Below are 18,753 nucleotides of genomic sequence, written 5' to 3' on the forward strand. Positions count from 1 at the left end.
CTGAACTGCACACAGGCGTGGAAATTCTTAGTCCTGGCACAGGCAGAGGAGTTTCACACAATTTGGTCACTATTTTTGACCATGGGGTCTGAAGTCCTTGAGCAGTTCAGATGCTTGTCTTTAAGCATCCTTGTTAGAAAAATTTTAGTATTATCTCCTTAATTCCTGATCTCAATAGATTCCTGATTCCAGGAATGAGCCCTGGCTCATTCCCTCTTAGCAGCCGTTCTTGCTCATGACTTTGGGTTTCTCATTTCTGATGTCTGCATTTGAAAACAGTGTTTCTAAATTTCAGAGGCCTCTGTTTTATCATCTATAGTGGCAGGAAAGTGATGTTACTCTATTTTGGTGAAGTATCCTGGGATGTGCACAAAAATAATGCCATATCAAGGTATTGTTGCCTCTTAGCCTTGAGTCAAAGTGTTGGTTGGGGCTGTAGTAGTGGGCAGGGGGGGCTAGTGACACAGATACAGAAAAAACTTTGTCTCTTTTCCAGGTAACCTGTCTCTGTTGCCTCGTTGCAGGTCACACCACGTCCGCCTCCAGATGCTCCAAAATTCCGAATACCAAATCCACCTGGTCACGGCAGAAGGAGAAGAAGCCCTCTGAGGTATGTGGGCTTTTAGGCTTTTTCAAAAGGAGAGTTTTTTCCCCGGGGCCGTGCTTGCCCAGATGTGGTGGCAACCAGCGTGCCCATGGCTCGCTGTGGGTGGTGAGTGCCAGGATAGGGCATCCTCCAAGAAGCCAGAGCCCCCGCTGCAGAGCCACCGCTCTCACCAGCGGTACCAGCCTCAGCCTTGCGCTCAGCTCTGCTGGGAGGGAGCAGGCAGAGGTACCCAGCAGGCATCTCTGATGAAGGGTGGTGGGTCCCTGTGCTCTCTCTGTTGGGGTCCTTGTGCCCACTCCATCCCTGGTGATGCAAGTGGGGGGAGGTGGAGTGTGGTGGGGTTGGGAGGTCCTGCAGTATCGAGGTGGCTGCATGCTGAAGTTCCCCGCTTTGGGTGCCTGCCTGGATGCCCTTTCATTAATGGCACAGGTCATAGCACTGATGCCAGGGGAAGGTGGCTCGGTGGTGTGGAGGCTCCTCCCCGTGAATTAAGTGGGAGGTACAGAGAGCCATGAAATGAGAGACGGCACAGCTGAGTTGAAGGTCATGTTGTGTTGGTTTCCTCCTGTCACGGGGCTCAAGGGCATTAAGCTGAGGCCATTGGTGTCTGACCTTGTTGCAGGGTTTTCCCTCCTTCCTAGCTGGTGTGGGCAGCGCTGCCCACCCCAGAGGGCATTGCCCAGGTTGCCCCTGCCAGCTCTGCGGTGCAGGGTCTGGGACCGGGTCAGGAGGAGCTGTGTTTCCCGAGGACCGTGCTGGAGGGGCCAACGCTGTGCCTTCTTTTCCCTCACGTGCCTCGGATACATTTCCACTAGACATGGAAACTATACCAGGCATGAGCTGCTGTTGTAGCAACTGCAGTGTTTAGCGGTGGTCATCTTCGTTTCAAGAGCAACATGAGCAAAGCCAGAGGGACATTGTTCTCACATTCTCTTTCCTCTGGACCAGGGTCTGGAGTCAAAGAGAGCTAAGTTTAGAAGCAGGTGGATGGCTAATGCCTGCTCACGGGCAGTAAACTCCTTCCCAAGCCCCCACATCACACCTCTTGTGGGGCTGTGGCCCGGTAAGCACAAACCTCTCTAACATCCTCCCTTTGCATCAGCCTGAGTAGAGATTTTGAGGTTTTCCTGTGGTCACTGCCTGAATTACAGCTGCACTTAGTTCTTATCACTCTGACAGATTTACATTGATATGTCTAACGTGTTGGCAGTGCATGGAGACTTAAAAAGTCCGTATTGTTTGTGCCTTGGGTAAAGAGAGGGGCTGAAAAGCTGTTATTACCAGCTGAGGTAATTGGAAGCACTCCAGAGAGCGAAGAACCAGGGGTGCAGATGTCACTGGCTGCTGACAAGGCTGTCGGAAAGTTGCGCATTAGGGCTGGTAATGTCATTTTTTGATTATAGATGTGTCTCTCGAAACGGGTGAGGGGGTGTATTCTGTGAGCTGAATCCCCCATTGAAGACGTGAAGCGTTTAGGGCATCTCCTCTTCTGTTGCCGCGGGCACTGTTACCCCAGCTCTGAAATGACTGCCCATCCCTGTGCCCGATGTGTCCGTAAAGGCATCGGGCTAGCCGTGTAGGTGCCTTCAGGAGGCCCGCGGAGATGCCCAGCGTTAGACCTGGTTAGATGTGCGAGGATGTGACTCGTGCGTCACCAACAGTGCCACACGTGCCACCCTGCTGTTGCCCAGTAAAATCCTTCCCAAAAGAGCCTTCATTGGGTGATCTCTTTCTGCATCACTGGTACACACACGCTTTTGTCTTTAATATGAATTAGCTTTATCAGCCAGCTAGGAGTTTACCTGGCTGCTAATGAAGTTACTGGATATAAGTCTAAGACTCCCAAGTGAAAATGCTTCTGCACTTTATGAAGGATGGTCAGACCTGGATCCAAGTTTTGCTGCTGTACAACAGCTGGAGTGAAAACTAGATCTTAATCTGCGGCACCCGGGGAGACGTCAGATGTGGGGCCTGCGGAGGCCAGGCTCATCCCTTTGCTTCATGCTCTGTTATGCCCAGAGGACGGTTCTCAGTGAAATGTAGCTCTGGAACAAATAAAGTGAAGCAAAAGCTTAACAGTGCCCAGCTTAGCAACAGTTGGGACAGAAAGTGAACCCCGGTGGCATATCTGAACTGAAACTCCAGGGGAATTTGGGGAGGCGATGTGTAATTACTCAAGTTGGAGTTGGGCCAGGATGCTCAAGCTCACAAACCATCTTTTACAAAAGCATGGTGGGAACCAGAGCAGATGGGAGCGGTCCGGATCTCGGCTTTACTTCCCTTACCCTGCATCTCCCTGGCAGCTGCTGGCATCCAGGTCTGCTTGAATTCAGCTCCGGGTGAAACCCAGGGTCAGGAGAATGTGTCCCTGGGGCCGGACATAGGATTGCCCTGCGCGGCAGATCCGAGACCTGTAGCAGTGTGTGGTAATGGATTGGAGGTCACTCCGGTGAGTGCTGGTTTATGGATTTCCTCTACGACAGCATCTTCCAAACTTTTCCATGAGCGACCTAACTTCTGCTCTTACTGTGAGCACCAGTGAACCTGTCTGGTCCATGTGTGGGATCCACTGCCCGTCATCTGTGAAACACTGCAGGGTTTGGCACATCCTGGGGGATTTCTTGCAGGAGCCCTGGAGGATTTCAGGCGCAGACTGGGATGGGCATCGTGTCCCGCTGGAGCAAGTACCGAGAAGTGTAAAACACAAACCACACCACTGTCAAACTACTTCACATGAAATAGTGAAGTACCTTTTTCTTTGCTGTCCCACTTAGGATGGAAACCACAGGAGCGTAACAGGGAGAGCATGACGAGTGTATTATCAGATGTTGAAGCCCCCCGGGCAGTCTGCCCCACACATTTTGGGGCTGGACAAGCCTTTTCAAACAGTAACTCGAACTCCAGGTTTACACACGGCTTGTAGCTATACCAGGAGCTGAGCTGCTCTCCAGGTGCAGAGAGTTGGGGCACGTCCCGAGGGGCGGCGATGCTGGAGGACGGGCTGGGGGAGCGGGGGGTTGTGTGCCTGGGGAACCACCGAGCTCTCCTGCCCCTCTCAAAGTCGTGTCCCTGTTTCTCTGCGAGCTGCGATCTGCATTCCCCCCCAACAACCCAAGCAGGAGATAAAAAAATCAAAAGCATTAGTGTTACATAGTTATTAGCCAGGTCAGGGGTGATGTTTATTATGAAAGACTCTGTGAGAAGGGATTAACTATACACATTAAAAACCACCCGATACAAGGCATCTGGAAAAACAAGCTTCTTAACATGGAAAAGTACTGAGCTGTTTGTAAACATCCGCGAAGGGGGCCATTGCCAGGGAGGGTGATTATATTTATCTGTGTCTGTCATGGGGCTCTGCCCGGGCTCTTTCCTGACGTGTCCCAGGCACCAGGCCTCGGTCTCGGCTGCCCCCCTTGCAGAGGTGACAGTTGTCCTCCCCTGCCCCATGCCTGGCCAGCAGAGACCTCAAGGCAGAGCCCCGGTGCGATGCTGATGGTGCCCCGGGCCTGGGCATGGCTCTCCTGCCCTGCCTTTGCCTGTAGGCAGAGGATGGACTTGGGCAGCTGCCAGCAGCTTCTTGCATCTGCACTGATAGCAGTATACCAATCTGATCATTTTAATTAATCTCATTAGAGCTCGTTTGTCTCTGAACCTGGCCTCAAATGGAGCGTGGTGACCGGTACCCATCCCCAGGCGCCGCCGGCCAAGGAGCCCTGCGAGGAGATGCTGGTTGTGCTCCCTGCCCCAGGAGCTGGAGGGAGGGGGATGCTTGCTCAGGTCCTCCCTGTCTTGGATGCTGAATCTGCAGCGGGGAGTAAGATGTGCCTGAAGTATGGATTTCTGCTTCTTTTAGTGGCGCATTAGTGCAATCCTGCCCCTGGCTATAGGGCTGCTGGGGATATGAGCGCAAGCCTCACTGGTTAGACTGCAGTCATCAAGCCCTCTCTCCTGTTTCTGACAGGGAACAGTTGTCAGTGTCTAAGGAGAGAATATAAGAACAAGGCAAGTGTGTAATGATAGTCGCCGGTTCTATCTGCCAGCTCCCAGCCATCAGTGGCCTGGGGACTCCCTCAGATGCTGCCTTAGTCACTGCCTTAGCCGGTGTGTTAGTCATTAGCTCCTGAACTATTTGGGATCCAAAACACTACCCTGCAATGAGTTGCACTGCCAAAATATATTGTGTGTGGGGGGAAAACCCCTGCTCTTTTGTGCAAGCCACCTGCCTGACCCCTCCAGCCGTCCCTTTTCTAAGCTGAAGAGCCCTGCGCAGTCTCAGCTCTCCTCTGCGGGTGCTGCTCATCTCGCCGGACATCCTCATCCCCTTCTCCTTCAGCCCGGACCTTCTGGCAGCGAGGGGACCACAGCTGCAGGCAGGATTCAAGACGAAGGGGAAACCACAAATTTATACAATTTACATTATTTTCTGCTTGCCTTGTTTAGATATTACTTCCGTGTTTTGAAAGATGTCTTTTTATATCTCTTTACAAGGATTTAACACTTTTAACAAACATCCTCATTGCTGCCCTTCTATAAAGTAATACTTAGTGCATTAGATCTTGTTTTTTTCCCTGCAGTAGGTATATAATGGCCCAGTGCAATGTGAATTTAGTCCCTGGGCTCTCCATGCTTGAAGAAGGGCTTTTACGAGTATGGCCAAGCAAGACTGGACATGCTTTTACTGGGCTGGATGAGGAGAAAATCCGTCTCTGTTGAAAGGTTTGACTGCAGTGGCTTTGTCACTTTTCCCAAGCCATCGTGGGGATCACAGATTAATGCCATTGTCTTCTGAATGCTGAGAAGGGCTGGACAAAAATGCTTCTTGTTCCTATTTTAAATTCTGTTGTTCATTGAATCTTTAACATTCAGCATTTCGAGAGGAAGCAAGACTAGATGAAAAGATAGTCGGCTGGCTCCCAAATGAACATGAGAGTAAGTATTTTGTTCCCCACAGGCAGATAGTATCGCTGCTTACAAACACACACCAGGCATTGCCGTGTTTCGGAGCCTTGCTACCAAATATCGCCGCTTGTCTCATTGTGGAAAGGGCTGGAAAAATGTGATACAGCAGCAGGGCAATAGGGCTGGGGGGCGGGAGGGGAGCGGGGCTGGGCAGCCGAGGACTGCACCCGCAGAGGTGCCGGCTCAAGCTGATACGAAGACAGTTTGTACAACCAAAAACTATTCCCAGGGCTCCCATTGTTCCCGTTGTTTTCTCTTTCTCTAAAAATCCTTGTGACTCATGAGCTACAACAAACAATTTTATGCTTGAGAGGGTGAAGGGCTAATAGAGCTGGCTGGAAATGAGGGAGCCCTGCAAATGAGGCAGCTGGAGACTCCCTGGTCCCGGTGTGGATGGAGGAAGGGGGTTATGGCGGGGTGGTGTACATGCGACACGGCTGCCAGGACGGCAGTCGGGGGAAAAAAAGAGTGTTGAACCAAAACCTAAAGAAAACCTGTTATCTCGGTGTCAAAAAGCACTCCCACGTCCCTCGTGCGGTGACCCGCTGCTGCTCGTCCTTCAAAGTGATGCTCAGCGTGCCACGCTGCCTGCGCTCGCTACAGAGAAGTCGTCAGTGCGAGATCCTGCATCGCTGCGGCAGATGCGAGGGTGTCGGGGGAGGATTGCAGATTTGTTGGGTTATAGGAGGGAACAGAGTCAAATGGGAGACTTCGGATGCAGGCTGTGGCCAGTCCCTTCCCACCTCTCCTGTCCACCCTCTCCCTAGCAGGCTCATTGCGCTTTCCAGCAAAGAAACGATGGGTTTCATTTCTCTTACGTTTCATACCAGTGCTTTGCAGCGTGAAGTGCTTTGGAAAGGTTTTTTTTTTTTGCTAAAGCTTTTTGGGGATACAGATGTTTCTGGGTATAAACAAAATTGCATCCCATCCCGGGTCTGGGAGCAGGGATGGAGCTTGTTCCTCTGCCCCAAAGAGCAAGGTCTAAAAGCCCCAAGGTCAGCTGGGTGCAGATGCAGGGGAAAATGTGTGGCTGGCTCAGAAGGCCTCATGCATGGGGACCCGGCCTGCTGGAGCCCATCTGTTGTTTGGCTGAGCCGCCTGGTCCCTTTGGAGCCGGTTTTCACCCGTGCTGGTTTGCAGCAGGCGCCTGAAGCCGGCAGCCCCGGCTGCGTACCCGTGTCGGGTGATGCCGAGGCCATGCCGCCTTGCCGGGTGTGATCATCTGCGCTGGATCCTGCATGGCAGTCCCTGGGCTGGCTGCTGTTCTAAAAGCTAATTAAAACCAGTGCTAGATGAGTGTTTCTTTTCGTTTCGATTTAAAGCCCAAAACAGATAGAGCTCTCTGGCTCTTGCCCAGGGGCTGGTTTCATATGAGCAGACAGTTGTTACCGCGGGATCTGAATCTGGTGTTTTCAGGTCGGTATTTGGGGCTAAGGGAATAATTGGCAGGCTCAGACCTATGGTGCAGTCACTTGAAAAGCCGAGTCCTTGACAGAGCACATAAAGTGGGAGCTGAATGGCGGTGAGATTGCCGAGCCACTTTATTAGAGGGGTTTCTGAGTGAGTCAAAGAACCTGGAAATCGATACGAGGATTGCACAGAAAGGTGGTGGAGAGGCTCGGAGAAGGGCTGGTTGGCCATGGAGAGACGGAGGAGGAGGAATGCTGCTGCAAAGCAGCACAGCCTGGGAGTCCTTTGCTAAGGGTTCCTGATGCATCGCGGCATGCCAGTGCAGCGGGGCACTGTGTGCCATGGCATCTCCTCCCAGGGGTAGGTGTTTCTCTCTGAGGTTGTCCAAGCGTTGGACAAATCGATGCTGGTCCATGCGAGAGCTCCTGAAGATGCCCTGCAGCCGTCTCGGGGGTGCAGGGAACGGCTGCACGCTGCATCTGGCGGGTGAAGCAGCAGATCCTCTGCAAGGTGGAATGGCCGATGCACGAGGTGCCTGTGGCTGAAGGAGGAGCTGAATCCAACCCCTGCCGTGCAGGTCTCTGCCACAGCCACAGGAGCATTCTTCCCTTGCCAGGCTGGAGCGGAGTGAAGCCTTAGGATGTGAAAATCGGAAGACGTGTTATATTTAATTAGCTGGGGGGATTTTTTTTTTTGAGAGAGATAAAATCGATACAGCTTTTGCTTCACAACAGCAAATTGCAGAAATAACAAAAACTATCAATGTATCGTTGGGGAATGCGATGGCTTTGGTGTCCCAGTGACTTCTCATGTTCCTGGACCACCAGGACCGGCAGTCACGCCAACACCTCAAACTGGTGGGCTGAAAGGATGGGGAAGTAGAGATGGGTAATACAGGCTTGCCTGGCTGGTGAGATGTGAGTGCCAAGGGTAACTTAAAGGCTTGCAGACTGTGGAAATGGAACCGACCCAGAGTGGTTGGATCCGCAGGACCAGGCTGTGGCTGGCAGTGGTGGTGGTGGGACAGGAGGGGTGAGCTTGAGTCTGTGACTGCCCGGTAGTTCTTTGGTCCAGGGAGCAATAATTGCCTAGAGGTTGTTTCCTACACCAAAAGATCTGGACGGGACTGTGTCTGTGATCAGACAGCTTCTCCGCACAGCTGGTGGGACAGCTGGAGCAGCAGGACCTCTGTGTTGGTGGCCTGAGCTGCTGGGGGGAGGTTGGTGTCCTCCTTGGGCTGCTCTGGTAGGGCCTGGTCCATGACGTGAGGTCGGTGTGATCACACTGGGAATTAACCTGCCACCTCGTGTATGAATGATGTGGATGTGCTCAGGGAAAGCCAGCTGGGAAGCTGAGACATGAGGCCGATGGGCTGCTTTGGGAATGGCAGTGGCAGAGGAGGTGAAGGAAACTGCTGCATCAGTTGCTGCTTTCATACAGTGCTTGATGGTTTGCTGCTACTGCCTCGTTGGGTACACTTGTGCTGAGGAGTGGTATCTTCAGGAGTATTTTTACCAATTCTTACTCTTTGTCCATCACTGTAATATCCAGGGACACCTGCATTTTGCGTGCTGTAATCCGTTGCTCTGTGGGCAGTGTGGGAAGGCGGTGGTGGGTGCCGTGGGACCCATGATAGGGTGCAGGCATGGTCCTGCTGTGGGTGCCGGGGCTGGCGAGGGGGAGCGAGAGGTGCAGCCCCTGGCAGGAGCTGTCGGATTTGCCTCCCTGCTGCAGCTCCCGTGGGAATGTTGGACACTTCCTTTAGTTTTTCCCTTTCCTCGCCATGCCCTGCTGTGAAACACTCCTCGTTGCTCACCCATGCGGCTGTGGGATCAGTGGGGACTGAGAGGGAGGTTTACTTAGTTTTTTCATCTCCTGCCTGGGCTCTGAGGCTGCACGAGCATGCTGACCTCGGCTCCTGTTCTCTCTTTCTTGGAAATACAAAGGCAAAAATGTCTTGGGATTTCGCAATTTCATGTTCTTTTTCCCCATCTTTAAAGCTGACACATGGGCGAGGCTGGCCCCGGGCATCGGTGTGATGCATCTCCAAGCATCGCTGAAATCAGCCTGATGTTCCCAAGCAAGCAGAGGTAATAAAGTGCGCATCTTGGTTTGGCCTTCCCCATCACCAGCAGATCAATAGGCAATAAACTGGATACCGCTGCCGGGCTGGAAGGTGAGGACAGAGCCTGGCGGTGGCGGTGAGAGCAGGGAGCGGGGCAGCCTGGCCTTGGAGACAATTTGTCAGCTCCTGCGGACAGGGAGAAACAGTAAACACTCCTATTGAGGGAAAATTACTTGTTTTCTGGTACCCAACTTCCTCTTCACCACCAGGTCCTCGGTTCATCAGTGCCCAATTTATCCTTTATTTGGTTTTCATAAATAATTCAGAGGAGTTTGAGTAGAATAATTGAGTCTTTTCCCAACCCTAATCCCAGACAATTCAAAACAAAAAGACATTTAGATTACAATTTGAGCGTATTAGCTGTTGGGAGATTTCCAGACAACTGATCTGCTTTCCTTTACAATTTCTGTGCCGTTCTATCATTTCTAAAGTGTTCTGCTTTGATAGTTAATAATTTGAGCATTTCCAGTTCTTCATGAAAAGACAGAGGCATCGCTGTGATAAAGTGCGGGCGTGTGTGCTGCTGTTGGATGGGTGAGCTTATCTGTTTTCCAAGAAGGACTAAATAAATGAAGTAGTGAGATTGCAAATCCAGCCTGCGATGTGCCTTATCATCTTCAGGGAAATAGATACAATCGTGCTTATTTGGCTTAAAATTACAACTAAGCTTCTACGCCGATGTGAGCTGAAAAGCCAGAAGGGATGAATTTGGGGAAGACTTAATGCAGGAAAACACAAGCCTGGGATCCACACCATGCAGAGGGGAGAAATTACACCAAGGGCTGATCCCATTGCTGTGTTTTCCAACGCAGAGGCTGCAAGGTACACGTGGCGGTTTGCCGGAGGCTTTTGCATCTGCTGAGGATGTTGCAAAGCATGGGTGAGGCTGGTCTTGCTGGTTCAGAGCAGTGGTGAGCAGCGTGTGATGCATGGCTAGCTGCCCATGGGATGCTGCTGGGGTGCCTTGACCACTAAAGCCGTGACCCCAGCAAACACCTGAGAGCACTAAAGAAATTATCTAATAGCTATAAGCAAAGCAATATGTGGTTGGTTTCTGACACGAGGATCGGATGGAGCCGTTTTCTTTCCTGCTCGTGCATGGGGGGGGACCAGGGCTCCCCAACCACGCTGCTGACTCCTCCCTGGGCTGGTTGCACATGTGGGGCATGTCAGTGCAGACTCTTCCGTCTCCCTCTTCATCGGCAGGAGGAAGGTGATGGGCCAGGTGTTGACATAAATCCGCCGTGGCCACCCATCCCTAGTGTTGCCTTGAAGTGATGGGGCCCGTCACCTCTCAGGCTGTCGCCTGGTGCTCCCTTTGCAAAAGAAAAGTGGGGATCCCTCTTTGGGTTAAGGCTCTGGAAAAGGTGCTGCTGCAGTGGGTCCCAGCGCCCTGGGGAGGGGGGAGACCTCTCAGGGCAGGTTAACAACACGGCTGGACTTTTCTGGGGGCCAGTTGCCCTGGAAAGGGCAGTCCCACGTTCCGCATCACTGCCCGTGCGCTGGCTGCCAGGTCGTGTGCCCTGCAGTGGGAGCACAAGCATGCCTGCTGCCTGCTGCCCTGTGCTGCCTGCGGGGCCCTGCCTGCACTGCCAGCACCACGCTGGGCAGGTTCATGGAGGAATTGTGTATATTTATGTGCCATGAAAGGGTGATGCCATGATCCTGAACCCTGTGGCATTGAAGGGGATGTCCTCAGGAGGCAACTAAGTTGGTGGCGAGGGAGGTGGAAGGGCACTTACATGTCAGCAGGGTCCAGTCTGGGGAGTTTTGAAAACCTGTTGGGTGCCCAGCACCTTTGGAAACCATTCCTACCTGGCTTTGTCCATGAATCCCAAGAGCGAGTGTCTCCAAAATAGTGTTTTCTGTAACAGTTTTGGAAATGGAGCGGCATAGATGTGCTGCGATGCTCCTGCTCTGGTGCTGGTGGCCGGAGCAGGGAGGTGGCACTGGCTCCTGATGCTGCCCTCAACCATGCGTGGTCCAGGCAGCGGGGAGCATCTTGTCCACCAAAGCAGAGTGGTCCAAGGCGAGGTGGCTCGCTCGGGTTTGCATTGTCCTCATTGGAGGTGGGCACTGAAACTGGGTAACGGAGATGCCGTTTGCCCGAGTTGTGGCCCTGGCAATGCAGGGGTGTCAAGAACGGGGTCTGTTTGTACACTGTGTTTTAGAAAATGAGCTGCAGCGGGGTTACTTTGCTTGTTTTGATACGCAGACACAGCACTGGAAGGACTATGACATCTCACATATCCCTTCTTTTGCTTAATTAATGTCTATCTTAATAGTTTTTTTTTTTTAAATTTCTCACACTGGCAGCGTATTAAAAGGTTACTGGGGCGTCTATAACCACGCATTTGTAGCACATAGAGACTTAAAGGAACCTGATCTTTCTCAAACTGAGCCTAATTCTGACTGTAATATGTAGGCTGTTAATTATGTTTATTGAAGGATGCGCTGAGACTGTGTCTGGCCAACTCAAATCAGGTTTATACAGACGTAGTCAAAAATGTCTCCAAGCAGATGCATCAGGAGGAAGGTACCAGTAAAATTAAAAGAGGTCCCAACACAGAAAAGGTTGTTTATGTATTGTATTTAACTCTAATTGGGTTAGCAGCTGAGGCTCTGAGGATTAAGCAAACTGACCTAAATAGTAGTCTCAGTGGTCTTAGTTAGTGTCTAGTTTCCTGCATCTCAGCCGATTTGGTTTCCCAAATACTTTCCGAAGCGTGTTGCCTTTGTATCGAAAGTGTAAAACCATGTTGTATCATTTATTGTGGTTCTGACAAACAAATGCTCGTTTGGAGAATAGGCTCTGCGAACAGGTTAGACAGTGTCTGAGGAAAACACCTGATCCGTCCCGGCCCCGCAGAAGGTGATGCAGAAGTAGCAGGGATGGAGTGGACAGAGTGAGATGGTGTCCAGGCATGATTGCTGGCACCGTCGGTTGTTATCTCAGCTAACAGCAGATGGTAGAGAGGAGAAATCATCCATTCTCATTTACAATTTATTTTTATGCTGCAAGAGGCAGGATTGCTCGAGTCATTGCTGTCAGGCAACCCCCTGGAAGGAAAACGTTATTTACCGTGAGGGACTTTTTTGGAATGAGTTTTTCATCGTGGTTTATTGTGGGAAGACACTGCAGGGCCAGAAGTGAGATGGAGAACGAGCCCATTCACTGTACGAGGGGCTGGAGGATTTTCATAGAGGAGGGGTCCGGTGTCAATCCCACAGGAGGTTTATTGGGTCAGGAGAAAACCCCATGTGTTCGGCTGGGGATGTGTAAGCAGGCACCTAGATCACCTTTTAGTTGGATATTTTCCAGCTGTAGCGTAACCCAGCCTGGCTTTATTTTGCCTTTTGCTCCTCGGTGTGCAAGCACCACCGGAGCAGTTGAGCCCCGATGGGATGCCTCCTGCTTTTGGCTGTCCCCACTCGGGGCGGTGAGGTGATGCAGTGGGGACACGAAGGTGCTCGGGGCAATGAGGTGGCTCTGTGTTTCCCGCAGCTTCATTCATGCCAAGAACAAAGAAAGCATCATTTCCCCCAGCAGGTCTGAACGTGGAGAAGCCCAGTTGCTGTACGACCCTTGGCATTTGGAGTAGATATTTGTGTGACTATGTTTAAACGTTGATCCTCTAAGAGAAAGCAGCCTGCCATTTCTTTAGTTTAGTACTAATTTTTGGTCTGTGTCTTGGCCGAGGTTGCACCCTGTGGCTGGATTTTGCGTCTGCCTGGGCTAGGGGACCTCGGAGGGCTTGCAGCTGTGGGGGCTCGGGCTCTCGGTGCTGCCTGGCCAGGCATGGGCAGCCCCTGCCTGCGTGCCCTGTTCTCCCTGAATCCTGCCCAAACCTCACCCCGGAGATGACATAAAGCGACACCCCGAAGCCATGCCGTTGGGGACACAGGCATCCACCACGCTGTCCCTTGGGGACCGTTTCCCCAGCGCACCCTCCCTGGGCGTGCGTGCACCCAGTCTCTGCCAGACCCCTTCACCCTGCCTGTTGGATGTTTTTTTTTTTCTCCAATGCAGGTTTTCCGTACGGATCTGATAACGGCCATGAAGATCCCTGACTCCTTCCAGCTGAGCCCTGACGAGTACTACGTCCTGGCTGATCCCTGGAGGCAGGAGTGGGAGAAGGGCGTCCAGGTGCCAGCGAGCGCCGAGGCCATCCCCGAGCCTGTGGTCAGGTAAGCGAGTGGGGTCCCCTCCGCTGGGTCCCCTCCACAGGGTCCCCTCCACAGGGTCCCCTCTGCCTTGGTGGGGCGCACACCATCTCCGAGAGCATGTAAAGGGGATGCACGGGAATGCACGGGGACCTCCCACCGTACCCTGCCATGGGCAGTTGCTTTCTGAAAGTCCCTCTTGTACGTGCCTGGCTTTTGTTGGGCAGCAGTGAGGAGCCGTGCCAGGCGGGCCAGCTCCTCTTGGTTGGTGAATTTTAGAAAGACCTGATAAAATCAAAAGGAGGATAAAAAATACCAATAGAAAACCACTCAGAACGTCAGCCTCTGTGTGGCTGGTTGATGCGTCTCCATCTAGAAACATGTGGCTGTACCGCTGGTATTTCACGGCAGGGGTGCAGGAGTTGGCCCTTAAATTAAAAACTTCCCTCTTTACCATGTAAGCTATTTGTGCATATCGGAAACGTGACAGGCATGCTGAAATTCACGGCCTGGGAAAAGGAGCCTAGCAAATAGACAAGCATCTCCCGGACCTTGTAGAGACTACGTCTGTCAGCCTAGATTGGTGTCTCATTAGCTATTTTAAAATAGGGAACTGAGTTTTAAAATAGACACTTAAGCAGCTGCTTGGGCAGAAGAGAAATGTGGGGGAGCTGCTAACCGTTCGCTGTGCGCCGGGGATTATCCCAGGGCGATGGCCGAAGCTGCGGGGGAAAGGCTGGTGCTGCCGGTGGGGGGTAACCGGGCGGGTCAGGAACGGACGCCAAAACTCGCAGGGTCAGACCCAAAAACTTGCAGGGTCGGACCTGAAAACTCACAGGGTCGAACCCTAAAACTCGCAGGGTTTGCAGGAGCTTTGCAGCTCTTGCTCCGCTCGCTTCATGGCGTGCGACCCCAGGCACGCATCCTGTGAAAGCGCTCGCAAAAGCATGGTGCCGGTGTGATGCTGGGGCTGCGCGTGGGAGCGGGGCAGCTGCGGGAGGATGCGTTTTGCCGAGGGATTTGGGCAGGGTGTGAAGCCCAGCGGAGGCTCCGCTTGTCCCACAGCACCAGCAGCTGCTGCTGCAGCTGCCAACCTCGCTTCTGAAGTAAACTTTTGTGTATGCTCCCCCTCCTCCCCCGGGGAAAACAGAGAAAGAAATGAAACTTTAATCAGTCTGAACACATCAAAAGGGAAGTTGTAAAGGGGGCTGTTGAGTTGATTTAATCCTTGGGGGGGGAAGAAAAAAAAAAAAAAAGAGAGAGGGAAAAAAAAGCCCTTATGTGTGGAATATCTTTTTTTAGTTGTCTTTGATAGCTAACCGCAGTCTGGACTCACAAGTGCTCTGCTCCCCAGCTGAGGGCTTGTGCTGGTGCTATTTCCAGCCGAAAAGTGATAGCGCAGTGCTGCCTGGGCTGGCGGTGCCCATGTAAAGCCAGCCTGAAGGGCGGGCTGCTGGGCTGCCCACGGGCGCTGCTTCCCGGCGTTCTGTCGGGTGGGGTTTTGCATCCCAGACCGCTGAGCCAGGGGCTGCCAGGGCACGGGGCAGGCTGCAGACGTGCCCCACTGCCTTTCCCTAAGCCCTTGTTTTTGGGGATCCTTGGCACAGCTCTGCCAGTGCTGCCTGTTCCCGTGCGGGGATGCTCCTAAAGCGACGCCTGACAGGTCTTTCCCCTCAGGTCCCCATCCTGCCCTGTCCTGCTCTGGCACCAGCCTTTTCCCAATATATCTCATTTTTTTGGACCACTATTGTGTCTCCTCAGTCCTCTCTCCTCTAGACTGAACAGATCCGTTTGTTTTAAGTTTCCATCAAAGGCTGTGTTTTCTGGAGTTGTCAACGTTTTTCTCACCATCTTCCAGGCTTCCCCTGGTTTTGCCCATGTCACCACAGGAACCCAAGGGCTTCGGAGGGCACATCAGACACGCCACTACAGCCTGGCACTGCCTGCTCACCTTGAGTTTGAGTTTCACTTCCACCATCAGATCTTCCTCTGAAGAATTTCCTAATTCTTGGGGTTATTTTGCTCATTTGATTATTCTCAAGCTTGGCACTATTCCATAATCCTTGATGAATTGCTTCTTGCAATAGTTCTTGCTCTTTCTTCAGTTCCTCAACACCATTTTGAGTTCAAGCCTTGCTCTCCAAAGAGTTTGTGACTTCCCTTTCATCAGGGTTAAACTCAGCAGACTGAGCAGGCGTACCCCGTGTCTGTGCGAGGAAGCCTGGCCCTGCAGAGGTCTCGACACAGCCCACGGACGCTGGGGAGCGTCTCCTGATAGGCAGCATTGAAGCCTTGCTAAGTCAAGATGGGTCCCATCTGCTCCTCTCCTATCCACCCACCGCAGAGGTCCCAACCCCTGTCGGATGGTTCTTATCCCATGTTATTTTCTGTGCACGTTCATATAGATTGCTTATTTATGTGTTTCAGTGGTTTTCCCCGAGTTTTATTTTTAAAGGCATATAACGTGTTGTCTTCTGGTCTTCTGAAATCTCACTTGTTCTCTGTGACCTCTCAGAGATACTCATTAGTGGCTCCAGCACTCTCAGCTAATCCCAGGTGGATTTCTGCAGCCCCTCTGGGTTGCAACGTGCCCCGCTCATCCCGGGCTGCTCCTCCTGGGCTGGTACAGGATCGTGCTCCTTACCCACAGCCTCAGCTTCCTCAGAGGTCTTTACTCTCTTATTGCTCCATCTGTCTGTCCTGCACCATGTCTCATCTGTGTGAACCATCTCTCTCTGCTGGCAAGACAGCAAGCATGGCCTGAAGGGCTTTGTCCTCGGACTGAAGCCTGTTCAGGACACTTTGCCTTTGCTAGTGCGATGTGAGTGGGATGAAGAGCTCATTTTACAGCAGCGTTAATGGTTGCACCTGGTTTGTGGCCATGATCCACGTCCCAGGGGGACAAGCAGTGACACTGCCAGATTTTTTTTAATCAGGACAGCATCTCTCCACATGCACACCAGAAGGCACAGCAGAGGCGGGTGTGCTCCTCCCGAGCAGTTCTCTCTCCGATAGCATCCTCAGTGTTTTCCCAGTTGGGTCACCGATGTGAGAGTCGGAGATGGAGAGAGCAGCGTTCAGACTGCCAAGGACAGATGAAGACTGCAGTCCCTTTCGTATCTCCAGTGTTAGACAACTCCCTCTTGCAGCTTGCCCTCCTTTGGAGAAATGTCAAGTATTTTTTCACACAAAATGACTATATTTCATCTGCCTAAAGAGAGCAGCCTTAAAAGGTCTTACAACTCCATTTACCTCCCTAGTTTAATTGCTTTAATTTGCCCCTGTCTCCATCCCGGCAGCAGTGAGCGGGCACCTCGCTGGTCCCACCTCAGCTTTCGCTACCACCCTGCAGCTGCTGCCCCATGGGCTCTGCACCGATCCCCCCCTTTGCTTCCAAACATGCCTTTTTCCCTACTCAAACAAAAAATTTCACATAAACCTGAGGGATCTTCCCTGTGTCGGATGTGGGCAATCTAAATTCCTTTCTTTGCTGAAAAAAATCCCAGTGCTGATTTTTTCGTAGACTGGGAAATTTGGAGCCCAGCAGCTGCTGCTCTTCCTCGCTCTTAGGGCAGCGTTTTGCTTTCCCCCATCTCAAAGTTGTGTAACTCAGGGGTGTGACAGAGTGTCGTGCCCTTAGGTTTGTGGCAGCAGGGGATGGATGCCCATGGTAATCCAGTCCTAATGTTGTCACTCCTGACAGCCATTTCCATGTGAAATTCCTAGAGGGAGGCAGGGGGGGAGAAGCCACTAGAGGCCTGGGAGCTGGAGAACAGGCAAGCACTGCCTGCAAAATAATACTCAGCCCATCATCCTGCAACCCCAGGGGTCTGGTTCCTGGGCTGAGCGAAAGGCAGCGAGCAGATTTTGCCACGGAGGGTGCGAGAGTCGCTTCCCACTCCAGAGATGGATCTCGCCCTCCGAAAGTGCCTTGTACGCAGCCGCTGCTGCTCTTTTCATCTCCCGCCTGGGGGCTTGGAAACCAGCTCTTCCTACCCGCAGCCTGCCTCTAGGTTTTGTGCCTCCGAAGCTGAAAATTAGATTTTTGAAACATTTTATTTTTCTGGTGCTCTAAAACGTCAAAAGCTGGGGGTGAGGCAGAAGGAAAGAGCTGTATTTTAAGGAATGCTTTCCCCAGAAAGCCACCGTCTCAAAATGCCTCTACTGAGAGCCACCTTAAACTCGAGGGTCCTTTCTGGGTTAGCACAAATCGCAGTGCAGTTGCGAGGAAAGCGGTGGGGGAAGAGGTGCAGCATCTCTTGGCTCGGTGTCCCGGGAGGCACAGATGCTGCCGGTGGCCACCCGCACACCAGGGTTATCAGGCAGCGCAGGAGATCAGCTGTTTCCTCTCTGCAATCATTTCTGGCTCATCGCTACTGAAAAGGGTTTTATTTTGTATAGTAACACGCCTGAGAATTGTCCAAAGCTTGAAGGGCTCCAGCGTGGTGAGAAAAGCCGCTTGCAGGCAGCTGAGAGCAGGGGAATGAGGAGTCAAGGCGAGTTTCCCTTCCGACAGGCAGGGAGTGGCGGGCTGGCATCCTCTGCCCGTGCGTCTCCAGGTCACCCGCCCTGGGATGTGGGTGGTGATGACAGTACATCCCAGTGATGACAGTACATCCCACCTCTGCTAGAGCCCATAGCTGAAGGATCTCCACAGGCTTTCCAGAACCAGAGATGAGCCTTACAGCTCCTGTGGGACCTCTGCAGTTATTTTACAAATGAGTAAACTGAGGCACTGAGATTTCTGCTGTGAGTCAGCGGTAGAGCAAGGTCCGAGATCCCAGTCTGGTGTGGGAGCACAGCTTGGTGCTGGATGCAATGTCGGAGCATCTCAGCACAGTTTGAGTTTAAGGATTACACAAGATAAAGTAGCAGGAAGAATTATTGCAATGGTCTCAGAGCATCGGGGCTGCGGGTACCACTCCCGTTGTAAATGGGAAAGAGAAGCTTTAGATGAGCTTTGTCTTCCCAGAGTCACACTGTGATACACCCAAGAGGAAGGTGGGCCTTGCTGGTTTGCCATGGGTGCTTGTAGGAGGCTGTGAAGCCCTTTTTGCAGAGTAGGTGTGCAGGGGCCTGACCCGGGCTCATCCCTACCCGCTGGCGATGATGCCGGTGCCGTGCACAGCAGTGCGTTGAGCTCGCTCAGCAGAGAGCATCACTCCATAAAGCAGTGGCACCTATGTGTGATTTTATGCACCTGTACGGGTTTTAATTCCTCCTTTATTTAATGATTTAACATTTTTGGCATGCGGCTCCTTCCACAGGCAGACAGGGATGCAGGCAGGATCTAGAGGTGGCTCTTGGATCTTGCATTAAGCCACATTAGTATGTGCTGTAGATTCTGTTTCCTGTGAATTTGCACACAGCGGGAGGACGAGCAGGAAGGCTGCTTCTTGCTGGCAGGCTTCCCAGGTATTCTTGGCGTTGCAGATCTATACTTGCATCATTGCTGTGGCCCTGTTAAAACAGAAAACAGAAAGCG

The 18,753-nt window shown here is 52.3% G+C and overlaps 1 protein-coding gene across 4 annotated transcripts in view; it reads left to right on the top strand.

The window, feature by feature from the left end:
• Window positions 1-18,753, top strand: part of JADE2 (jade family PHD finger 2) — a 123,110-nt gene that overhangs the window by 48,387 nt on the left and 55,970 nt on the right. For all 4 annotated transcript variants that reach the window (XM_087754219.1, XM_087754222.1, XM_087754221.1 and 1 more), the window contains 2 exons: window positions 525-610; window positions 13,135-13,292. In XM_087754219.1, coding sequence (XP_087610345.1) covers window positions 525-610; window positions 13,135-13,292 — 244 coding nt within the window. The remainder of the gene's footprint in view (window positions 1-524; window positions 611-13,134; window positions 13,293-18,753) is intronic.

This window comes from Nipponia nippon, unplaced genomic scaffold, assembly GCF_047370975.1.
Source record: "Nipponia nippon isolate SJK-2023a ecotype South Korea unplaced genomic scaffold, ASM4737097v1 scaffold_17, whole genome shotgun sequence".
NCBI lineage: Eukaryota > Metazoa > Chordata > Aves > Pelecaniformes > Threskiornithidae > Nipponia > Nipponia nippon.